Raw genomic sequence first — 20,103 nt, 5'->3', positions numbered from 1 at the left:
CAACCTCCCCACACTTTCTGCCATAGCAGGTACCAGCTACAGCGCATTGTGAACGTGGAAAAGCGTCAGGACCAGCTGCGTGGGGGTCGCTACCTCTTGGAGCTTGAGCTGTTGGAACAAGGCCAGCGCGTGGTGCGGCTCTCGGAGTATGTGTCTACGCGAGGCTGGCAGGGCATCGATCCAGCTGGTGGGGAGGAGGCCGAGGCCCGGAACCTTCAAGGCCTGGTCTGGGACCCACACAGCCGTCGCAGACAGGTCCTGAATACCCGGGCCCAAGAACCCAAGCTGTGCTGGCCGCAGGGTTTCTCCTGGAATCACCGAGCCGTGGTCCACTTCGTCGTGCCTGGTGAGCCTCAAGCCGAGCCTCGGCATTCCCAGGGGAGGGCTCCTAACACTGTCAGGAGCGCCCACATCTGCTTTCACTGATTTGACCCCAGAAGCACTTCTGAGAAAGACCACCTTACAGTTGAGGAAATTGAGGGTCACAAAAGGAAAGTCACTGGTTTAAGGTTATGTGGCCAGTAAATGTTGGTGCTGAAACCAAACACCGCCTCATAGGCCAGTGCCCTTTCTTTCATAACTAGGTTTCAGGGTTGGGTGTGGTAACTGGGGTTGCCAACACTGGGGATGATCATTGGTCTGGGGAAGTAAGACAGGGAGGGTACTTAATGAAGTGATTAGCAGGGTTTTATATGAGAAGGAGGAACACACAACAGGCAGAAGTGTAACAATGGAGATAGGACGATGGGGATAGGACAACGATACTAAGAGGGCAGATAACAGGGTTTCACTAGTAGAGCGTGGCAGGGCTACTGACGATGAGCCCCAGCCAAGGCCTTCTCGTGGGCTCCCTGCCTGGGGGGAGGGAATATGGGAGCAGGATGCAGAGGTCCCCTCAACGGGTGAGCACTCCCTCTGCCTCATGTCTCTGTGCTGCATTGCCAGTGGTTTTGCAGAGTTGCGCCGTCTCCTCAGCCGAGGTCTGATGGGCACTCCTGACTCATGTGGGAGCTGGGAGTGGAGGCGCTCATCATCTTTGCCTTGTCTGTGTTCCTTTCTCCTGCCTGACCCCCTGGGGCAGTGAAGAACCAGGCACGCTGGGTACAGCAATTCATCAAAGACATGGAAAACCTGTTCCAGGTCACCGGCGACCCACACTTCAACATCGTCATCACTGACTACAGCAGCGAGGACATGGATGTTGAGATGGCGCTGAAGAGGTCCAAGCTGCGGAGGTGAGGGGGACCACCAGCCAGGGGGTGGCATGGGCCACGTCCGTCCTAAAGTCCTAGGGCTGCTGGGTCCAGGGTAGAGCCAGGAGTCCTGCCCAGCCTTCCCGTTTCCTAGTCTCCAACTTTTCCCAGAGGGCTCACCTGCCCGTAATCCCATCCCAGGAGCACACATCATCTCTCTTCTATGCCTGCCAACTTCCTCCAGGGGACCACCAGAGCTGGGTCCTGATACTCAGCCCTCTCTCCCCTTCCTGCAGCTACCAGTACGTGAAGCTAAGTGGAAACTTTGAACGCTCAGCTGGACTTCAGGCTGGCATAGACCTCGTGAAGGTAAAGGGCCCGGATGGGGCTTGCGAGATGGAATTCAAGGCTGGTTAAGAGGTAGAGAGACATTTGGGGTGTATGAGGTGGTGAGCCCCTCAGGGAGGATGGGAATGAGGACACAGGAGGTCCTCTCTGCTGTGCTGCAGGCCAGTGCTAGGGTGGAATCAGCAAATCACAGTGGAGCATTTGCCCAGTTGTCCAGGATCCTTGGAGCCCATAAAGAGTGGGGAGGAGTCAGAATTCACTCTGATGGTTAAGAACTGTGCTCCGATGTTCAGCACTGTGGAACTCTGCCCAGCAGCTGGTTTTGTGGGAGTTTGTGAATCACTTCAATAGGGAAGACTCCGAGGCTCCTAGACGGCAACCTGCCTTCCTAGCTCTGGTCTGCAGGGTCTGCTGACCCTGCCCACATCTGTCCCCAGGACCCGCACAGCATCATCTTCCTCTGTGACCTCCACATCCACTTCCCAGCTGGAGTCATCGATGCCATTCGGAAGCACTGTGTGGAGGGAAAGATGGCCTTTGCCCCCATGGTGATGAGGCTGCACTGTGGGGCCACCCCCCAGTGGCCTGAGGGTGAGCCCTGCTTAGACTGGGGAGGGAGGAAAGACTTCTCTGATCTTGGCTCTTAACTCCAGAGCTGGAAACAGTCATATCTGTGAGCATGAGCATCCTCCTCCCCTGCCCCACCCTGTGCTCCTGTGGCCTTCACTCCCCTGGAAAGCTCACCAGACAAGGTCCCCTTGGGCTGAGCTGACAGCCACAGCAGCAGGTGCAGCAGTGCACACCTCCTGCCCCGTCTTCTCCTTCATTCATTCATCACACACTTACTAAGCACTGCTGTGTGCCAGATGCTCTGCCCTGTGGGGATTCAAAGATGGAAAGGTAGGCTCCCTGCCTGTGGGAAGGGAAACGGACACGTAAACTGACACACAGCTGCGTCTTCAGTGGCTGCTGCGGTCCGATCCATTTGTAGGGCTGTCGGCAGCCCGTGGGCACAGCCTGGTAGCACTGCTGAGCCCTGAACCTTAGTTAGGGGGCTTTCCTCCAAAACAGGCAAAGTACTCGTTCAGCTAAGACAGTTTTCAGCCTCCCTCACCCCCAGCCTCTGACTTTCGCAGCCTGGAAGCCTCCTTCCTCCTGGCCTCCGGCTCATCTCACCGCAAGCTCCTGTCTGTCCACAGGCTACTGGGAGGTGAATGGGTTCGGGCTGCTTGGCATCTACAAGTCTGATCTGGACAGGATTGGGGGCATGAACACCAAGGAGTTCCGAGACCGCTGGGGCGGGGAAGACTGGGAGCTGCTGGACAGGTGACGGGGAAGAGGAGGGCATCCACGAGGCCTGGGAATCCATCCCTTCAGGCGCTCTAGGCAGGGAGCCAGGCTAGAGCAGCCTAGCTGTCCCCTGCGGCTGCAGAGTCCCAGTGCGCGGTAAACAGCACTCGACTCGGAGGACACCCTCAAATCACCAGCCTCGCTGGGACTCAGTTTCTCTATTAGAGGGGTGTGATTCGCCCTCTGTCTGTGTCACAGGGTTGGTGTGAAAATTAACATGCCTGGTACACTGTGTACCAGGTACACCAACCGTAATGTTCTCAGCACCAAGCAGGGCACTGTGGGAGAGACTGCATCCTCCCCAGCCCGAGGGTAGTACGCCTCCCCTCAGCTGCCGAGCGGGGAGCCCAGAGTTGTGGGAATGGATAAGTAGACCTGGCAAAGGTCAGGAAAGACGTTGGGACCAGCAGAAGAGACAGCGTCGACCACTAAAGGGCAAGAGGACATCCAGGAGTCATGAGACACCAAGGGACCTGGGGGTTTGGAGCAGGAGGAAAGGGCCAATGAGATGAAAAGCCTCAGAGGGGAACACAGTACAAGCTGCTGCCTTGGCAGGTGGACAAGGAGAGCAAGGTTGGGCAGGGACACCAGGCCATGGGTGGTGAGGAGGCGGAGGCTGTTCTGTGCGAGGTTGCTGCCTTGAGATCTGAGCCTATGGGGAGGGAGCAAAGGAGAGGGGAGGGTACCCTTCAGAAGGGCATAAGTGCTGGAACAGCGTCCACAGGAGGTGGACAGGGCAAGGTCAGGAGCACTGGGGGCGGAACCTCGACACGAAGACGCTCACTTTTTCCCGAGAGGCAGGACAAAATGCATCCACCAGTCACTGGGTCCCTATACGTGGCAGGCCATCCACATCCATTACCTCGTTTATTTCTCCCCAGACCTCAGTGAGGTAGGCGTCGTGATCTCCGTTTTCCAGATGAGAAGACTGAGTGTTGAAGAGAAGTTAATAACTTGCCCCAAATCTCACTCACTAAAGTGTTAGAGGCTTGAAAACTAAGTCTATTGGTGTTTTTTCCCGTTGAGGGAAGAAAGAAAAGGAAGGTGACACACTAAGAGAATTTGAGTGAAAAGGGGGAAGGTAAAGGAACTCAGGTAACTGGGATCTCATAAAAAGAGTCTTAGATCAAAGGTGCCCCCAAGGCAGCTGGAAGCCTTGATTTGGGAAGCTGGGTCCGGCAGTCACCTCCACCTTGATCTCTGTGCTGGCCTTTTGCTGCAATGCACGGCTCCTGTGCAGCCCTGAGCCTCCTGCCTCCTCGAGGCTCAGGGATCCCGTTCGGCCACTCTCGGCCCTGCCAGAAGTGCAGGCCCCCCTGTGAGAGGAACACCCTGCAGGCTGTGCATGCAGAAAAGGCATGGGGAGGGCCTGGGTGCCAGGTGTCCCAGTGCAGCAGCCCTGCCTCCCTTCATCTATGATGTGTGCCCGGGAGGCTGGGCGCCAGGTATGGGGCACTCAGAGTGTGCCAGGAGCTGGGCTGAGCCCTCAGCATCCATCCTTCTCGTCTTCACCACCTCTGATGTGCATACAGTATGTCTAATATTAGATAGATAGAATTCTGTATCACACATTATCCTCTCATTACACATATGTGACAATCATCCTTCTAGAGACGAGCAGACAGGCTCTGAAAGAAGGCATGACTTACCCAGTCGTGCAGCTGGGATCCAAACCCAGGCCGCCTGGCTTCAAAGCCCACGCCCTTCCACTGCACCTGCCTTCCCTGCCCCGTGGGGAGCGAGCAGAGGGTCTGTGGTGGATGCGGAGGGGCCCCCAGCTGCCTCCTGTGCTTCTGTTGGCTCATCCGGCTCCTCCTCCTCCAGGATCCTCCAAGCGGGCCTGGAAGTGGAGCGTCTCTCCCTCAGGAACTTCTTCCATCACTTCCATTCCAAGCGAGGCATGTGGAGCCGCCGCCAGATGAAGATGCTGTAGCCGGAGGGTGTCCGCTGGGCCCAGCACTTCCCGTTCCTGGACTAGCAGCGGCTCCCCAGGGCCCTGCTACTGTTCAGGGATGGGGAGTGGGGTGACGGCTGGTCCCCAAGAGGCCTCGAAGCTGACAGCCCACTCCACCTGCAGCTGTCCCCTCACAGAGGCAGGTTCCAGGGCTCCTGTCTCTGCCTCCTGGGCCTTCAGAAGGGAGGACTTGGAGAGAGAGGCCAGGAGGAGAGATCTGGCTGAGTGACACCATCCTTATCCGCGAAGGTGCACGCCCACATCCTCACACCAAGCGCTGACCACCAGACACTCTTCTAGTGGACGTGTTTTATTGGGGGGCGGGGATTTTAAAAACAGAAAACCAAAACTGCTGTCCAGAGCAGGGGTGAGGTTGTGCACTGAGGGGCTGTCCCCACGTGCAGGCCTCCCGCCCACTCCTATGTCCCTTGGGCATTGTCCCTGGCCGCGGGGCTGGTCCCACGTGGGGCAGTTCTCTGCTCTACCCCAGGCTTGTGCCTTCCAGAGACACACATCTCCCAGTAGCCACCAAGCAGCTGGCCACTGATTAGGGCATTAACTTCCTCCGGATGGCTCACTTCAGACCAGAAGCAGAGAACGGGCTGTTTCTGGTGCTTGGGCACTGGGAGGTGGGGAGCTGGCGGGCAGGGGGCTTGCCACTCCCTGGCACTGGACATTCAGGCCTGCAGAACAGGCAGGGTGATGAAGGCAGGGGAGAGAAGCCCTTTCCCTTCCCGGCGTGCCTGTGGGTAAGGCCTCTGGAGAGGACACGGAGAAGAGGTAAAGAGGATGTGGACATACCTGTCAATTTCCTTAGACGAGAAGCGGGTGGGGGCTGGACAGAAAGGGACGAAAAGGGAAGGGGAAACTGTGAGCCTCACAGTCCAGCTCCGCTGCAGACCTGCCCTCTGCAGGGAGAGCCCTGGCCACCTGGCCTTGAGTGGAAGAAGAGGAAAGGGTAAATGGGGGTAAAACCCTGGAACAGGGAGCAGGATAGGAAGGGGGCGGGATGCGAGGTTTGGGGAGGTGGGGACGTTGCCCTGAGCTACCCCCTGGAAGCAGGGAGAGGAGTGGGGGCAGGAGGAACTGAAGAGTGGGGCAGTTTCAGGGAAAACAACCCTTGGCCTTCTTAGTCGACGCCACCCTTTCTGTCACCTGGTGACCTTGTACTTCTCTTGCACTAATAACCCCCAGTGCTTTTGTAGCTGGGGGTTTTTCTATTGCTGCTGCTGCCTCCGCTGCTGCTGTGAATTCACCCATGGTGCATTGGACACTGGATCTTGAACTCCAGAGTCTGTTTAGGGAGGTGAGCACAGGGCTGGGGGAGGTGCGGTGGGGCCCAGAAGACCAGGCCACTGAGCCCCCGCTCCAGGCTGTGACGGTCCAAACCGCAGCACTGGAGCTGCAGGCTCTGCCTAGCGGGCTCTGCGTTCCCCGAGCGCATGAGTTTGGCACGTGGGAGAATGGAGTCCGTGGAGAACCTACTGGGGGTCGGGGAGAATCCCTGCCTCCCTTTAAGGAATCATGAAGGACAAAGACTTTTGAGTTGTAGGTTGTGGCTTAGGAAGGCCATACCTGCTCCCTGAGCTGTGGCTTTTTCTGGTCCCTGCTGAGGCCGACGGGCCCCTGGAGAAGGATCGCAGGGCACAGGCTAGGGCTGCAGTTGGCCAGTGGGGCTGCCAGTTTCCTTCTGGGACCACTCTTGTCCTCGGGCATTGCACTGGAAGGCTGGAACCAGCCCAGACTGCCCGCCTGCTTCACTTCCAATGGCTAGGAGCCAGCCCAGCCTCCTGCCCTGCCCACCACCCCTGCGCCCTGGGCCAGTGCCTTGCATTTGATGTTACCTCCACACCATCTGCCTTAAGAGGAAGGGCTGGGCAAGGCCCCTACTCCCTAGAGAAATGTCTTGGGTAGGGGAGGGTGTGGGATGGTGGGAGGGGAAGCATTAAATACAGCAACTTCTTAGAAAAAAAAAGGTGCTTGTCTTTTCCTCTTGCTCTTCACGGATGTAAAGGATTGGGCTGAGGGGCCCAGGTGGGTGTGCCAAGGACCCTCCCACACCACCCTCCACCCTTAGCACAAGTGTGGTGCCTGCTGTGTGTGCGATGACCTTCGTCTCTGCACTGTGGCCTTCTGTGCACTGTGGCCTTCTCTGCACTGTGGCCTTCTCTGCACTGTAGCCTTCTCTGCACTGTGGCCGTCTCTGCACTGTGGCCGTCTCTGCACTGTGGCCGTCTGCACTGTGGTTTACTCAGGAAGAAGACAACATCGTTCCTGTCTGAGCATCTCACCGTGTAGTAGACTAGGCATCTTCTGCTCAGCAGATTAACGGAGGTTGGTTTTAGCCGAGAAAAGCTATGGATGCCCTGGGTGGAGAAGGCTATAGATGTAGAGCCAGAATGGTTTTGGTGAGCAGTGGAGAGAAGCCGACGAGTGGCTGCTTCTAAACTGGCAGACTGTCTAAAAATCATTTCTGTTTGAGTTGGCAATGCTTTGCTAATGCTTTACAGATTTACCTTCCTCGTTATATTTGGCCCAGGCAAAGATCAAAATGAGTTTGCAGTCCTTAAACACATGCCTAAGGGAAGCTGAGACTGAAAGCTAGAATAGCTTACAGCAGGTTCGTGGAGAAGATTGTGCATATGTGCATCCATCGGCAATGGATCAATCTACAGTTGATGGGCCAGATGACGACAAGCCCAAAGCATCTGGGCCAGGAACAGTGGCTCCGAGCAGAACCCACCGAGGAGAAAGTAACTGAAAAGCCTTCCCACCCTCCAGGCCTGGGGTTTGCTTTCTTGAGCCCTCTCCAAGGCACAGGTGGAGACCAGCCTGGATGCCTGGGCCTGCAGGACCAGACAAATAAGTGGACTCGAGTGGATTTGAAGAAACCTTTATATAGATTCCATTTTACAGGAAGGGAAAACTGAGGCCTGGAGCAGAAGGAAGCAGTAGGGTAGAGTCAGAACCAGGGTCCTTAAGCCAGGCAGACTTGGCCTTAGACAGACATGCCTCACTTAGGTCCAGGAGATGCTACCAGGAAGGTATGGCTGGCAGTACCTGCGTCTGAGCTCAGGACTCCAGACCAAGAGGGAAGTCTCTTAGACCAATAGCAAAAAAATCACTTTTTAACTCAGGTGCTGTAGGTAGGGAGCAAGGGCAGCTACCCTGTCCTTTCAGAAGCTCTCCTGGGCTGTGGAAAGTGCCCATGAGCCTGGCAGATCACGGAGGAAGGAGGCAGGAGTTCCAGGCCCAGAACCTGTTGGGGAAGCAGAGAAGAGGCAATGAGGAGGGCAGGCCAGATCAACGCCCCTCAACCTTCAGCATGCCCAGGACGCGCCTGGCCACCTTACTCATGCACGTGCCTGTAGCCCGTCTGGAGCAGAGCCTAAGATTCTGCATTTCCAGCAAGTTGCTGGGTGGTTTGTGGATGCTGCTGGCCCATGGACCACAGTCAGTGGCAAGAGCTGCTAGACAATGGCAGGGAGAAATTCCCCGTCTTCACCTTTCCTCCTGCTGGAGGGGCAGAGTCAACCACTAACGGCATCGCCTCCACCCTGTCCCAGACCGTGGGAAAACCTGAGCCCGAGAACAGAGAGCCATTAACACAGCAGTGGGGCTTTGTGCAGGCCTCGCTGAGGCCAGGCTCTCGCAGATCCTCTCGGAGCTACAGGCCTTCCCCCTTTGTTTGGCAAGGGATCTGTTTCTTGCCCCAAAGCCCCAGAGGAGAGAGAAGGGCCACCTGGGGAGCCCCTGGAGCTGGGGTTTCTCCATCCTCCCTCACCTGAGTCCCAGGCTGTATTCAGAGAGGATTCCTTGAGGCCCTGGCAGCCAGGAACCCTGTCTTATGTGCCCCAAAGGCTGTAATGAAAACATTGATGACGACAGTGAGGAAGACCAAGATGGTGGCTGCGTTGTTGAGCTGGTTGAGTCGCTGCTGCTTTTCTACCTCATTCAGGTTCAGCCGTGCTGCAGGGAAGTGGAGTGGGGGAAAGGGTCAGAGGTGGAGCCACCGCACGGAGCTGCCCGCACAACACCCACCAGAGCGTGGAGAGAGGGGCCCTTCAGAAACCCATGTGGCAGAAATAAGGGAGGTGGCCATGATCGGGCTGAGATGCCTCTGCCCTCGCCAACCAGTACATGGAGCACCCTAGCGTGCTTCATCCCACCAGGACTGGGAACTTAAGCTGGGTCCTCTAAGCGTGGGGACGAGTGCTCACGGAAGAAGGGGTGAGCAAGTGAGTGAGTTAGCAGTTAGAGAGGTGCTGACACAGTCATTCAGCAGGTACTGTGGAGGGTCTGCTCCATGGGATACCAGGAGATAGGACAGGGCGCCTGCCCTCGCGGGGTAGAAGTTGTTCTTTGGGCCTCTGTTAGCAGAGGGCTCACTGCAGCTCAGCGTGTGGTTGTGAAGCTGCATGCGCCAATGCAGGGTGGCCCAGGGAACACGTGGGGCCTTTCTGCCGGCCGCAGGTGCTGAGGCAGAAGGCCTGACTGCAGGCTGGGCTCCTCACCAATGACCACGAGCAGGACACCGATGACCACCTGCAGGAGCAGGGAGAGGCTGATGAGGGTGACCAGGGTGGTGTAGTAGTGAGAGGATGGTCCCTGCTCCAGTACCGCCTTCAGCCGCATGGCGTTGGACATGAACAGGGCCACATCCAGCATGCTCTCCGCCACGCTCTTCTTGGTGGCGTAATGGTTCAGGTTGATGGGCTGGCTCCTCCTGGAGTCGGAGCTTCCGGGCTGTAGGGGAGAAAGCACAGACTTACCAAGGGGAGCTCTGGAAGGGAAACAGTTGAGAGGTGGGAGAGAGGAGAGAGGTTTTAAAGCTCTTTCCAAACCCGATGGGAAGTTCAGGGCAAATGACACCCTTAGTTTCATGGCCTGATAAAATTAAGGGTTGGACTAGAAAACCCGTAAGGACCTCTGCACTCTGAAATGACATTCTGTTGCAGTGGATATTTCCTGGAGAGTCACCCCTTCCCTCACACCTTCGCACATTTGGCTGGAGAAAGCCGGGAGGGTTCTCTGCTGCTGTAAAATGCACCTTCCTCATGCTGTTCGCTATTTTACCTGGGCCAGGCCTCAGCTTTGGGCTGTTTTCTTTTCCTCTGAGAGGAAGGCAATGAAAGGAGCTTGGAGGCTTGGGTGAAGTAGAGAAAGGCACCTCCTCTCGCAGAATGCCGTGGCCCCCAAGGCAGGGTGCACGGCTCAGCGGCTGATCATCGGCTGGATTTCCATCCCTCAGGAGCACTGGAGCTGCCGCCCGCTCAGGCACACACGCTGTCAGACACAGGCTGTCAGCATCCACATGCAGCACGCATGAGTGTATACACACAGTAATGCACACTAAACACTCAAGTCATTTTAATTATTACTTTTGGCTAGGATTTATTGAAGCATAATTTGCTCAAGCTTCTCCAGAAGCCACTAACTCCAAAAGATGAATCACAATACAAGGCATGTGCTGTGGGCCTCTGGGTTGGGCCAAGAAATTCAGACTGGGCGCCATGACCAAGGGCAATCTGCAGTCACTCAAGAGTACTTGGAAGATTGATTTAGCAGTGGTGCTTGGAACAGATTGGGCCAGGAAAGGCTAGAAGCAGGGAGAGTCATTTAAAAGTTATAGTCTTGATTTAGGATCAGAGTGAAAAGGAACTGAAGTGGAGCAAGGTGAGAAAGAAGGAATGGAGGACTCTGAAAGACACTACAGCCTGGAGGTGGGGAAGATGATCCAGCAGATCCATGACAGGACAGATGCCTGCTGAGTGGGGACGGATGGATCGATGGATGCGTGCCTGTATATGCTCAGTGATACATACTAGTTAAACACTCTTAATTTGGTTTTAATTTTTTTGGCTAGGATTTATTGAAGCATAATTTACATTTGATTTTGTTTTGAAGTATAAAATAAAGCTTCATGGATGAAGGGATGGATGGATGAATGGAGAAACTGGTGGGTGGATGGATGGATGGATGCATGGATGATTGAATGGGCAGGTCTCAGAGGGTCTGGAATGTTCCTTGTACTTCGTGCAGCCCCAGCAAGTCACTTCGCTTCTCTGTACCTCAGGGATTTACACAGAGGACAGTTGATTTACACATAGGCTAACTGATTTAGCCTATCTATCAGAACCTTTGGACTCTATGAGCCCTTAGGATACCCTGAAATGAGGCTGGGTGAGGTGGCTCATGCCCTTAATTCCAGCACTTTGAGAGGCCAAGGCAGGGGGATCACTTGAGGTCAGGAGTTTGAGACTGGCCTGGCCAACATGGCAAAATCCCGTCTCTACTAAAAGTACAAAAAAAATAGCTGGGTGTGGTGGCACATGCCTGTAATCCCAGCTGCTCAGGAGGCTGAGGCAGGAGAATCACTTGAACCAGGAGGCAGAGGTTGCAGTGAGCAGAGATCGCACCATTGCACTCCAGCCTGGGCGACAGAGTAAGATTCTTGTCTCAAAACAAAAACAAAAAACTCTGAAATGCAGTGGTGTCCAGACTTTCTTGATAGTGTAATCTCAGCATTAAGAACTGTTTTGGCCATGCATCCTCAATATATGTACATTCTTCCATTATCAACTATACATATTTTATCGGACTAATATATATATATATAGTAACACATGCAAAAGTAGAAACATTTGAAAGGATTTCACATAAAATTCAATATAAATAGAAGTTTAATTTTCTTATCCTAAAATATGGTCTCGGACACTCGTCTTTGGAGACCCAGCTCTAATCCACATGCCTGGCTACAGATTGGACCAATCCTCTCCTTAGGCCAACAGAAGGCAGCCTCTCTTCCCCAGTCCTTCTTCTAACGTTTGCCTTCAACGCTCAGCCCCACGTCTCCACCCTGCTCTTCTCGCTTCCTTTCCAAGCTCCTGACCCTTTGCTCTGTTTGCCAGGAGGGTGCGCACGCACAGACACATTCAAGAGGTACAGGGTGGTCATGAGTGCTAACAGCACCTGCTCTGACGGAATCCACCCTGGCAGCCTGTGCCCCGCAGGCTGCCCCTCTCTGACTCTGTGGACCAATCACAGGAGGATCAAACATATAGGAGTGGCTCTTTCACTCTGACCACACTCCAGGCCATCAGCTTTCTACACGGGGCAGTTCCCTGCACCTGGGTTGTTCGTTATCGAGATTCTGAGTGTCCTCAACTTCTGGTTGGGGCAGGACTCACAGAGGGTAATCAGGAGTGTGCACTTTGGCCAGTGGAGCAATTTAAACACTTTCTCTGGGAGATAAGAATGGAGACCAGCGGGTAGCATTCACTCAATAGATTGAGTGTAGATGCCAGGCAGTGCTTGGGGCTGTGAGGACCCCAATGCCAAACAAGGCATAGTTGCTGCCCCTCCTTGGGATCCCGGGTAAGCACTGGGCCACAGGCTGCTCACAACAGGCCCTGGCAAACTCCTTTTGACAGCCACCAACGTCAGGCTGGGGCCCAGGGACCACAGAAATAAGAAAAAAGGCCGTGGGCACGAAAGGAATGGAGTGCTCTCCCATCTTCCTTCGTATTTGATTTTGCTGGGGCCGGGGTTTCAGCTGGTGCTGGGGGCAGCCAGTGAGGTTGGAGGAGGTAGGGACAGAGGGCGAATGAGGACCTGCATGGACTTGGGAGGCCACACAGTGTTCAGGGCCTTTGGAAATCCAGTTCGAGCAAGGCTGGCTTGTCTAGGGCCACCTGGCCTGGTTGGTTAGGACCAGGGATCCCGGGGCCAACACTTCACAAAGGCCCATGGTCACTGTCAGCCCCAAGGCTGCAACCTGTGGTCACAGCCCATTTGGTGAAGGTTTGTCCTCCGTCTCCAAGAGCACTCATTAGGCAAGAGAGTCTCACCCCCTGCCCCCAAATTCAAAGTGTCTCTGTCCAGGCTCAACTGTGCCCCCTGGCCTCCCTGCCCCACGGCTGTGCCACCCCTCCTCTCTCTTCCCCATCCTCCAGTTTGTCCAGTAGCAGCAAGCTTTGCCCTTTCTCCTCCACCCCCTTCCCCCCAAGTGTGTTAACAGTGGACAAAACCGTAAACCCAAACCTCTAGTGGTGTGTGTTGAGCGCTGACCAAATGGTGGGGGAAGGGGTGGCGGGGGGTGGAAGGGGTGAGTCCTCCGGCGGCACAGTCTTCCCAACCTCTATGGAAAGTATTGCTATTTGTACGTTTTAACAGAGCTGGTTGGCTTTTGTTGTTAAATCAATCTAAGACCCATTGTTTCACGGAGGATGTGAGGCTCGCAGTGTTGCTTAGGGGTGCGCCTCATCCTTTCCTCTCTCAGTGCAGGGCCGGCTCAGGACCGCCTTTCAGGGCGGGATCAGGGCGTCCCCTCCTGCCCCGCAGGCGCCAGTTCTCCAGAGTGTCCACACGGTGGCGCCAGGGGCCAGAGAAGTGACGGGCCCCGCGGCTGCCGGATGGTGTTTCCACCCCGGGGAACCCACGCGCAGGACGGGATTAATGGGACACCTGGACCCCTCCGAGGCCCAGGACGGGAGCCTCGCCCACAAGTCTGGATGGGCCGAACTGAAACCCACCAAACGCGTGTGTCAAGCCAGAGTTCAAGAATCGGCCGAAGCTGAAATGGAGCCAGCGTGGGGTGCGGAGACCGAGAAGGGAGGGGCCCCCGGCACAACCTGCAGCCTGGGGGACGGCGGGTAGAAGGGCCGGCAGGGAGGCCCTGCGCGAAGGTGTCTGGAAAGGGTCCTCTCATTGCAGCATCTTGCAAAGCAGGGAACGGGTTTTTCTAATCCTTGTGGGCCAGTTTAGGTGCAGCCCTGCTCAGCGGCAGAGGGATGGATGGAATGACCCGAGGGCCCTCCCTTATAGTGGGAGGAGCGGATCAGATAAAGCCCTAAATCCTGCAGGGGGTCACCCTGTTCGCCCACAGCCCAGGGACTGGGAGCAACTCCGCAGGGGCCAGGATGATAGAGGAGTGGGGAGCGCAGCAGGGGGGCCCCCGCTCCTGCTCAGAGGAGCTGGCCCTTTAAGGCCAGGCCCGGGCGGGTCGGGAACAGAGACCCGGGAATGTGGGCGGGACTGAGGAGCGGAGCCGCCCACCGGACTCCTCACCGCTGGGTCTCGCTTGCCGCCCTCCCCTTGCCCCGGCCCCGGCCTCTGCGCCCTCCCTGCAGAGCTGGCCCGGGTGGGCTGGCGGCCTCCACCCGCCACAAGCGCACAGGGCTCTGCCCGCTCCCCGCCCCTTTTGTGCTGATCCTCGAGGAGCAGGGGACCCGTGGGCTAGGACGCCTGGTTTCTGGGCCTAGCTCTGCCTCTGGGCTTGGCACTTTGTGGTCAAATCCCATCTCTGGAGGGCAGAGGCCATGGACAGCAGAACGACACTTTGCTCTTTCACAGAAAGAAGGACAGAAGCCAAGCGGTTCCCGTCTTCCCAGGCTGAGGTCCCTCTCTCAGTGAGGCTGGCTCTCACTGCTATCTTCCTCAGGTCTCATTCTGCCCCACCCCACTTGCCCCTCCCCTGCCACTCAAGGGCGGCAGGACACTGACCCAGGACTCACTGCTTTGGGCTCCCAGGGTCCCTGTTCAAGGCGCGGTTGCCTGTGGGAAAGGCTGCCCATCAAAATCTGGCCAACCAATGACACCTGGACAGACGGGGCGTTTGGGGCGGCATGAAGCTGGAGCGCGACGAGTGCAGGGAAGGTGGGAGTAGATCCAGAGTTTGATCCGGACGCCCCTGGACCTCTGGACAACAAGAGGACTTGGTTTGGTGATTGGGATGAGGCAGGGGGTGGGGTGGTGATTGGCATGGGATGAGGCAGGGGGTGGGGGACACCACAGACCCAGCGGTTTGCCCCATTCCCGGGCCTGCCCGGCACAGTCATTACCCTCCCTCTTCCACACCCTGTCTCGTTCCAGCTCAGACTTCCCTGTCACCTAGGCCTCTTGCCAAGTCCCAGCTCCTAAGGCTGGTGCGATTCCATCCCTTGAACTCAAGGATTGCTTCATTGTTCTGCCAGACAGCCGTTTATCCCTTAATCCTTGTTGGCCTATATTTTTGTTTATTTACAGAACTTAGGTTGGATAGGAAAGGAATGCCTTTTTTAACGGAAAAGTAAACATGTTTTTACATTGTTTATCGACTTTATGGTCAGTAGGGACCATAAGCTCCAACAGATCATTCTACTCTTTCTTGGAAACAAGATTACAGGGCTGTTCTCCCAGAGGGCCGTGGAGGTTGGGTAAACCCCAGAGTGGTAAGTAACTGCCCTACCAAAAAGCCATGGAGCCCACAGATCAGTGTGTTTAGGCCCTGGGGCCTGTGGCAGGCAGTGTGTGTCCCATGGGAAGGTGTAGGCCTGGTGGGGGGAGTTGTAGCAGCCCGGAGGGCATCACCAAAGGCACCTTGACCACATCCAGCCCTGCTTTAATGAGTGAGCAGGCCCGGCCGGGAGCACTGGCGCCTTTTCTGATCTGCGAGATTGAAGGGACTGGAACACAGGCTTCCTTGGGTCCTTCCTAGCACGGAGTGATCTAGAGATGGGAAAGCTGGCTCTGAGTGGAGAATCTTGAGGATGTAGCTGAGAGACTGCTGCAGGGCATGGGTGACCCTCCCAGGAGTCATTCCTGCCAGCCCTGAGAAGACCCGCATGGGAGCTTCCTGTGTGCCAGCTCACAGTCAGGGCTACACACCAGACAGGCCCAGAGGAATAGGGGCCTGTGACCCTTCTGGTGGCCTCACAATGACCGAATGCCCGGGAAAGCCAGGCCTCCCTTGAGAAGGGGACAGTGGCAACCAAGGCTTTTGGAAAGCTGATTTCTCACAAAGGGAAAGGGTGGGTGGGTGGGAAAAGGTGCCTGGGAAGAGTGATTCGTTCAAAGGAAGGGGCTTAGGTGGGCTTCTAATTCGGTGTCAGTCCCCTTGTCAGAATTCAGTTGGGAAGGGTGCCTGGGCCTGTCCCACTGTGCGCACACACAGTGGGCTCTCAGCGCACTGGAACGATGGTGGTTCCACTTACAGAGGACATACCTTGTGTCTAAACACAGGACATGAGTCAGCTTATGTAGTCCTCACAACAGTTCTGCGAAGTAGGTGAGGGCATCATCATCACAGTTGAGAAAATGGAGGCTCAGAGAGACCAAGTAACTTGCCCAAGATCACACAGCACTGTTTTTAATCCCAATCCTCTATGTGCCAGGGCCTGTAATTTTTTTTTTTTTGAGATGGAGTTCCACTTTTGTTGCCCAGGCTGGAGTGCAGTGGCACAATCTCAGCTCACTGCAACCTCCCCCTCCTGGGTTCAAGCGATTCTCCTGCCTCAGCCTCCCGAGTAGCTGGGATTACAGGTGTGTGCCGCCACACCTGGCTAATTTTTGTTTGTTTGTTTGTTTGTTTTTTTGAGACAGAGTCTCAAAAAAAAAAGTCCTGTAGCTGGGACTACAGGCACCTGCCACCACGCCCGGCTAATTTTTTTGTATTTTTAGTAGAGACGGGGTTTCACAGTGTTGCCCAGGCTCATCTGGAACTCATGACCTCAGGTGATTCACCTGCCTTGGCCTCTCAAAGTACTGGGATTATAGGTGTGAGCCACCACGCCCGGCCTAGAGCCTGTAATTTTCACCCTTACTCTACCGCCCCCGAGAAGTGGCAGACATACTCCCTACTCCAAGGAGTTTAAGATCGAAAGATAAATACATGCAGCCTGGCTGGGCGTGGTGGCACTTGCCTGTAATCCCAGCTATTCAGGAGGCTGAGACAGGAGAATGGCTTGAACCTCAGAGGTGGAGGTTGCAGTGGGACAAGATTGCACCACTGCACTCCAGCCTGGGCAACAGAGCAAGAGTCCATCTAAAAGGCAAACAACAGAAAAACAAAAAACAAACAAACAAAAGACAGATAAAAAACAAAACATATGCAGCCTAAGATGAAAGAAGACTAGTCCCATCGGGTGCACGTGCACACTTACTAAGAGGAGGCATAACCTCTGCCTGAGTGAAACTTGTCGGAGGCTTTCCTGAATCTGCAGTGGGGCTGTGTCGCTGAGCCCCTGCACTGCTGCCGCAGAAGGGGCACTAGACCCAAAGGCAAAAGGCTCGGGTTCCAGCTGGTAAGAAGGGAGCTGGGTGACTGGAAGAATAGGGTTGAGAGAAGGAGTTTTATCTGTACCTTTTGAATTTTGAACCGTGTGAATGAACTATCTTAAAAAATAAATTTGTGGCTGGGCAAGGTGGCTCATGCCTGTAATCCCAGCAGTTTGGGAGGCCAAGGCGGGCAGATCACCTGAGGTCAGGAGTTCAAGACCAGCCTGGCCAACATGATGAAACCCCGTTTTCTACTAAAAATACAAAATTAGCTGGGTGTGGTGGTGCATGCTTATAATCCCAGCGACTTGGGAGGCTGAGGCAGGAGAATCGCTTGAACCTGGGAAGGCAAAGGTTGCAGTGAGCCGAGATGGTGCCACTGCAATCCAGCCAGGGCAACAAGAGCAAAACTCTGTCTCTAAAATAAATAAATAAATAGGCCAGGCATGGAGGGAGGTTGCAGTGAGCTGATATTGTGCCACTGTACTCCAGCCTGGGTGACAGAGCGAGACTCCATCTCAAAAAAAAATTAAAAATAAATAATAAATTTGTAACAAAAGCAAATATGCACTCTGCTATGGTCTGAATGTGCCCCCTAAAGTTTATGGGTTGGAAACTTAATCCCTACTGTAATATTGTTGAGAAATGGGAACTTTAGAGGCAATTGGGTCATGAGGGCTCTGCCCTCATTTATGTATTAATGCCGTTATCACAGCAGTGGGTCAGGTTATCTCAAGATTAAAAAAAAAAAAAGATGAGCTTGGCTCCCTTCCTCTCTCTTGTGCTTGCAAGCTCTCTGGCCCTGCCACCTTCTACCAGGGAAGGATGTGGCATGAAGGCCCTCCCCAGATGCCAGTGCAATGTTCTTGGACTTCCCAGTCTCCAGAACCATGAGCCAAATACACTTCTATTGTTTATAAATCACCCAGTCTCAGTTATTCTGTTATAGCAACACAAAACAGACCAAGACATACCCCCAAAAGGCCAGTGGTTAAAATAAACATGTTAAAACAACACTGAATTTATGACTTAATCTCACCCAGACCCTAGCTGGTCCTGCTCTGAAGTGGGAATAGTATCTGCCCTGTCTAGCACAAAGGGCTGTTAGAAAGATCAATAGGATAATGTGGGTGAATGTGCTTTGAAAACTGTGAAGCATTAAACAAATATGAGATGAGACGGAAATCTATCCCACACAGGATTATACTCCCACGTGTGGGCCTAGAGGCATTTTAAATACTGTGTTGTGACTCAGGGCCCGTCCCAGCCCCGATTTCGAAGTAGGCACCATTTATAGTCCTAACAACTTCCATTGTGTTTGAAATGCCTCCTGTACCCATTGGGCAGCTTCTCTCCTTGCTCCTGCTGGCTCTCGCCTTCGAGCCGCCTACAGGAAGGGAAACGCTCACACAAGCCCGCCTGCACTGGCTCTCCAGCGTCACTGTTACTCAAGTGTCGTCCTCTCTCCTGGGGCCCCACCCACCCTCTAGCTTGGTCCCCAGCTCCTCTTCCCACCCCTGAGGAGCGAACCCTGTGCCAGGCTCTGCGATGCTCAGACGTGCGGGGCCACACCAGATTACTCACTGTTCCCTGAACACACCCCACCCTTCCCAGCTGCTCCTGCTCTTTCCAGGACTACAGGCCTTTCTTTCTTCACCATGTTCCCCCCGGGGAAAGCCTCCCCTCCTTTCTAGACCCTGTCCACCAAGGCCCTGTTTGAAAGAAGGTCGCCTGCTCCCTGGCCTGTGCTGGCCTTGGGCGTTGTTGAGACCTCCTGAGACGGCTCCTTCTGCTGCCCACTTTAGCACACGGACCCCATCTTCCACAGGCCTGAGTCTCCATGGAGCCCAGCTCAGCACCTTGCCCACATGAGGTACAAAATGAATGATGATCGCATTGAATTTTTATGAGGCAGCTTTTTCAAAAAAGGCAAAAGTAAGGCTCTTTAAGGGTGGGGCTTCAAGCACTGTGGCTTCTGGGTGGGGGAGAGGAGTTTGGGGAGTGAATCTTCGCTCTTAAACTAAACGCCCCCACTGCAGAGACAGCCGTTTTTTCCCTGGATCCTGCCTTTGCTCAGCAGTCCTGAGAGAGCCTCAGGGAATGGATGACTGGGGCTGGAAGCTGCAGCTGGTCTTCAGGCCAAAAGCTGTAAAAGCCCAGACCCCTGAGGCCTTCTGTCTGGGGCAGGCCGCATGCAGGCTCCCTGACTGCAGCCTTCCCCTGCCAAGAGCAGTGATCTCGCCCTTAAAAATCAACAGTCTCTAATCCACGTCGGGGTGGGGTGTCTTTTGCGTGTTATTCCAGCAATAATACGGAACTGGTCCAGAAACCTCCTCTGAGCCCTGGGCACTGTCTCACTGACAGCTCCAGCCCTTGCCCCGAGCTGCAAACTGGGGCCTAAAGCTGCAGCCCCGAGAGGCCACGTGGGGCGAGGCCTCCCCGGAAGGCCTGCGGCGCCGCCGTTGTCCACCAGGGGGCGCCAGGAAACAGCGTGGCGAGGTCCCGGCTCAACCCGCCAGCGCGGGCGCACCCGGGCTTTGACCCCTTTGTGATGGAGGAGACGGACGGGTTTCTCTCCAACAAAAGGGGGCCGTACATTACAGACAGAAGCAGAGTGTGTAGGGAAGAACAGGAACGCACGCGCGTTGGAACCGGAACTCGGGCCTGCTTGCCTGCTTATTTATTTTAGTTATTACTATTTTTTGAGGCAGGGCCCTGCTCTGTCGCCAGGCTGCGGTGTAGGGGCCCAGTCCTAGCTCACTGCAGCGGGACCTCCGGGGCTCAAGGGACCCTCCTGCTTCAGTCTCCCGAAGTGCCGGGACTGCAGGCGCGAGCCGCCTCCCCGGCCTCCTTGCCCTTTCTTAGGGAGCTTTTTCCACCTCCCCTGCAAGAGGCCGTTTTGTCAGTGGCTTTCAGAAAAGATTGTTGTCATCTCGGGGTTCAAAGTTAATCGTGGATTTACCTACCACACAGACATTTCCAAAGCATCGATCTGCTCCCTCTCCATATCCACCCTAAACAAGAGAACTAACCAATCAGCGCCCTGTCCTGGGGCTTCCAGACCCATCTGGCCTTTTGCTCTTTGCTCTATGCCCACTTTAGCTTTGAGGTTCTCAGAGACATTCCCCAAAGCCCTCCCAGCCGATCTCTGCTGACTTCAATCCTACTCATCCCTCAAGGGCTAACAAAATTGCTAAAATTTAGACAGTAATAATTAAATAA

General features: G+C 55.0%; 2 protein-coding genes across 5 annotated transcripts in view; one reads left to right on the top strand and one right to left on the bottom strand.

The window, feature by feature from the left end:
* The window catches only part of B4GALNT3 (beta-1,4-N-acetyl-galactosaminyltransferase 3), a 101,037-nt gene extending 94,223 nt beyond the window's left edge, over window positions 1-6,814 (top strand). The window contains exons 15-20 of one of the 3 annotated variants that reach the window (XM_030805010.1): window positions 30-346; window positions 1,082-1,235; window positions 1,490-1,562; window positions 1,979-2,132; window positions 2,741-2,867; window positions 4,716-6,814. In XM_030805010.1, coding sequence (XP_030660870.1) covers window positions 30-346; window positions 1,082-1,235; window positions 1,490-1,562; window positions 1,979-2,132; window positions 2,741-2,867; window positions 4,716-4,824 — 934 coding nt within the window. In that variant the 3' untranslated portion in view covers window positions 4,825-6,814. Of the gene's footprint in view, window positions 1-26; window positions 347-1,081; window positions 1,236-1,489; window positions 1,563-1,978; window positions 2,133-2,740; window positions 2,868-4,715 lie in introns of those variants that run through there. The other 2 variants (XM_030805009.1, XR_004028356.1) reach the window with 2 other exon arrangements.
* A 908-nt stretch (window positions 6,815-7,722) lies between these two features.
* NINJ2 (ninjurin 2) overlaps window positions 7,723-20,103 on the bottom strand; it is a 95,195-nt gene continuing 82,814 nt past the window's right edge. For both annotated transcript variants that reach the window (XM_030805007.1, XM_030805008.1), the window contains exons 2-4: window positions 9,360-9,591; window positions 8,630-8,814; window positions 7,723-8,104 (exon numbers count right to left, since the gene is read on the bottom strand). In XM_030805007.1, the coding sequence (XP_030660867.1) occupies window positions 8,648-8,814; window positions 9,360-9,591 (399 nt within the window). In that variant the 3' untranslated portion in view covers window positions 7,723-8,104; window positions 8,630-8,647. The remainder of the gene's footprint in view (window positions 8,105-8,629; window positions 8,815-9,359; window positions 9,592-20,103) is intronic.

This window comes from Nomascus leucogenys, chromosome 23 (genome assembly GCF_006542625.1).
Source record: "Nomascus leucogenys isolate Asia chromosome 23, Asia_NLE_v1, whole genome shotgun sequence".
Classification (NCBI taxonomy): domain Eukaryota; kingdom Metazoa; phylum Chordata; class Mammalia; order Primates; family Hylobatidae; genus Nomascus; species Nomascus leucogenys.
This window is presented reverse-complemented; position numbering and strand designations above follow the sequence as displayed.